The sequence below is a fragment of the Pinus tabuliformis genome, chromosome 8 (assembly GCF_031772625.1).
Source record: "Pinus tabuliformis cultivar Carrire ecotype Pingquan chromosome 8, CPIR1, whole genome shotgun sequence".
NCBI lineage: Eukaryota > Viridiplantae > Streptophyta > Pinopsida > Pinales > Pinaceae > Pinus > Pinus tabuliformis.
This window is the reverse complement of record NC_142294.1, coordinates 1,345,953,401-1,345,956,342: the sequence shown is the minus strand read 5'-3', so window position 1 is coordinate 1,345,956,342 and position 2,942 is coordinate 1,345,953,401. Positions and strand designations below refer to the sequence as shown.

At 43.6% G+C, this 2,942-nt stretch overlaps 1 protein-coding gene across 1 annotated transcript; it reads right to left on the bottom strand.

The window, feature by feature from the left end:
- Positions 1-2,169: 2,169 nt before the first annotated feature.
- LOC149240463 (uncharacterized) lies at positions 2,170-2,733 on the bottom strand. Its single transcript, XM_089370180.1, has one exon. The coding sequence runs from the start codon at positions 2,731-2,733 to the stop codon at positions 2,170-2,172; it is 564 nt and encodes a 187-aa protein (XP_089226306.1).
- Between the last annotated feature and the right edge of the window lie 209 nt (positions 2,734-2,942).

Here is a 2,942-nt window from a genome sequence, read left to right as displayed (position 1 = left end):
TGACACCTTCCAGTCCTCTTCCTTCTAGCATTCTGTCAGAATTGTTTCTCTCGTATTCCTGATGATTTGTTCCCAAATATTTGCCAGAGTGCGGTTTCCTTCTTTGAAGATCACACAATTCCGTGCCTTCCAGATATTCCAGAGCAAGAACCTAGCAAAAAGCACCCAGGCACGATTTACCACCTGATTTTGGTAAGGTTTCCTTGGCCAGTTTTCAACGGTATTGATGATATTTTGGTAATTTCTGTGATGGCGCTCAAACAACTTGTAATGGCTTTCCCACAGGGTGTTGCTGACTGTGCATCTGTTCATCCAGTGTTCCATTGACTCCTCCTATGCATTGCAGAGCGCGCACCGTGATGGTCCTTGTCGCCCCTTCTTCTACAGTTTGTCATAGGTAAGCGCCCTGCCATGTAACATAATCTAGACAAAGAAGGAAACTTTTGGCCAATGCTTGATTTTCCATAAGTTTTTCCATTTCTTCGTCTCTGCCTGTTGATCCTGTTTTGCTTTTAAGTAATACCCTTTTGCTATAGAAAAGGTTCCTTGAATTCGGGTGCCCCATCTTAGGATATCTTGCCCTGTTTTCCTCGCCACCTTACGGGATGCCATTTCATTATAGTATTCTTGCCATCTATCTGAGTCAGGCGCCACTACCCAATCCTCTTTCTGCTTCCAATTACATCAATAATCCCCTATACCTGGTTTCCAAAAGTTTCCTACAACCTTCCCCTCTGCATGGGATGTAAAAGATTGGATGACTTGAAGGTTTTCCTTATGGATAAGCCTTTTGCATTGCTGCTAGGATTCCTCCCAAATCCTGGATTTATCACCTGCTCTTATCTCCCAAAAGCTATACTCTCTAACCAGTTCTTTATTACTCCTCGCCAGGTTCCATATTGCAGAGCCTTTGACCTCTGTTCGGCTTCTCATTTTGTCTTCGGGTTCCTCCGCTACCTCATATTTCCTTTCCCATATTGCCTTCCATAAGTCTTGGCCTCCCTGGGTCCATCTCCACCAGAGCTTCGCTTCCATCACTTAATTTAGCACATAGGGGTCCCTCAATCCTAAGCCTCCGTCTTTGGGTAGCTTGCTAAGCCACTCGCAAGAAATTAAGGCCCATTTTCTAGATTTGCTGGTTCCTTGCCAAAGAAATTTCTTGAATATTGCTACCAGCTTCTGACTAATGGACTTGGGGATAGCTTGGCACGAAATCTGGTATATTGGAATAGCTTGCAGAACAGCTTTTAGGAGAATTAGCTGATTGGGAGCATTTAGTAGGTGAAAGGTCCAATTTTCCATATTTTTCCTGATTTTATTGATTAGAGGATCCCAGTTAGTAGCCCTGTATTGGTGTTCATTAAGAATAATGCCTAGGTATTTGGTTGGGAAGGTACCAGTTCTAAACCCCATTGTGCGTGCCAGAAATCTTTGGGCCACTGGATGAGTGTTAAAGAAAAATATTTCGGATTTCTCTTTATTAATCTCAGTCCCTGAAGCTTGGTTGAACTCAGATAAGGTTTTTACAATCTGTTGAGCTTCCTTAAGCGTGGCCTGACCGTAAAACATTACATCATCTACGAATTGCTGGTGTGAAACCGGGAGATCATTCCCACAGATTCTTAGCCCCTTAAGCTTGCCCCTGGCTACTTGAGCTTTAACCAACCGACCCAAACCTTCCGCAGCCAGGATGAAGAGAAATGGAGACAGGGGATCTCCTTGTCTAAGGCCTCGCGAAGGGTTGAAGGCTTCGGTAGGGGTTCCATTCAAAATTACTGACATCACCGAAGTGCTCACCATTGACAGGATCCAGTTCACCCATCTTGGATCAAATCCGTGAGCTTTGAGGATGCCCTCCAGGTACCCCCAGCTGATGCGGTCATAAGCCTTAGCCAGGTCTAATTTAATGAGCATGCCTGAGTTGCGAGAGTTTTTAAGGGAGTGAATCACTTCCTGGGCTACTATGATACCATCTGTAATCTACCGCCCTTTAACAAAACCAGTTTGTTCCTGAGTGATGAGAGCCGACAAAATTGGCTTGAGTCTGTTCACCATAATTGTTGCTAAGATCTTGTACACTACATTACAGAGGGATATTGGTCTGAATCCCTGTGGTTCGTCTGAATTTTCACTCTTTGGAATCAAAGCCAAGAAGGTAGCATTCAGCCCCTAATGCATGCGTTTTGTACACCTAGATTCCTCCACTAGGTCCAACAGATCGTTGCCCATGAAACTCCAGGCTGCTTGGTAAAACTCAATGGTAAAGCCGTCGGGACCCAAGGCCTTATTCTTCACCATTTTGTTAACCACTTCCTCCACTTTTTCCTTCGTGATTATCCTGAGCAGAGCCAAATTTTGTTCTCTAGTTACTTTCTTAGGGATGTGTTGACAGACCTTTTCTATATCCTCCTCCCTCTTAATGTTTGGTTCTGTTAGGATGCCTTTGAAATAGTCCACCAGGAGCTGCTCCATATCTTGCTGTTGCATTACTCTGTTTCCTTGACTATCTTTTAGTGAGAAAATTCTATTATGATGTCTGTGATTCAGCATCGCTTTGTGGAAGAATTTAGAGTTCTTTTCCCCGTCTTTTAACCATTGTACGTGTGATTTCTGTTTCCACAGAATTTCTTCCTGCTTGCGTCTTTCCTCCAGTTGATTGATTAACCTGCCTTCCTCCTCAGCCAGCTCCTCGCTTCTGCCTTCCTCGATAATTTGTTGTTGTATCCCTGCCATTCTATTCTATAATTTCCCTCTCTCTTGCTGGATATTGCCAAATTCTTCGTTATTCCATTTCTTAATTTTGCCCTTTATTTCCTTAAGTCTGAGCTAGAACATGTGCATTTTGTTCCTGCCTTCCGTTCCTGTCCTGCTTTCCTGCCACCAGTTTCTTACTTTGTCTAAGAAAACTGGATCTCTAAGCCAAAAGGACTCAAAACGAAAAG

What these genes read in the sequence shown, in the direction of transcription:
- LOC149240463 (XM_089370180.1), bottom strand. Translation starts at nt 2,733, where the DNA reads ATGGCAGGGATACAACAACAAATTATCGAGGAAGGCAGAAGCGAGGAG.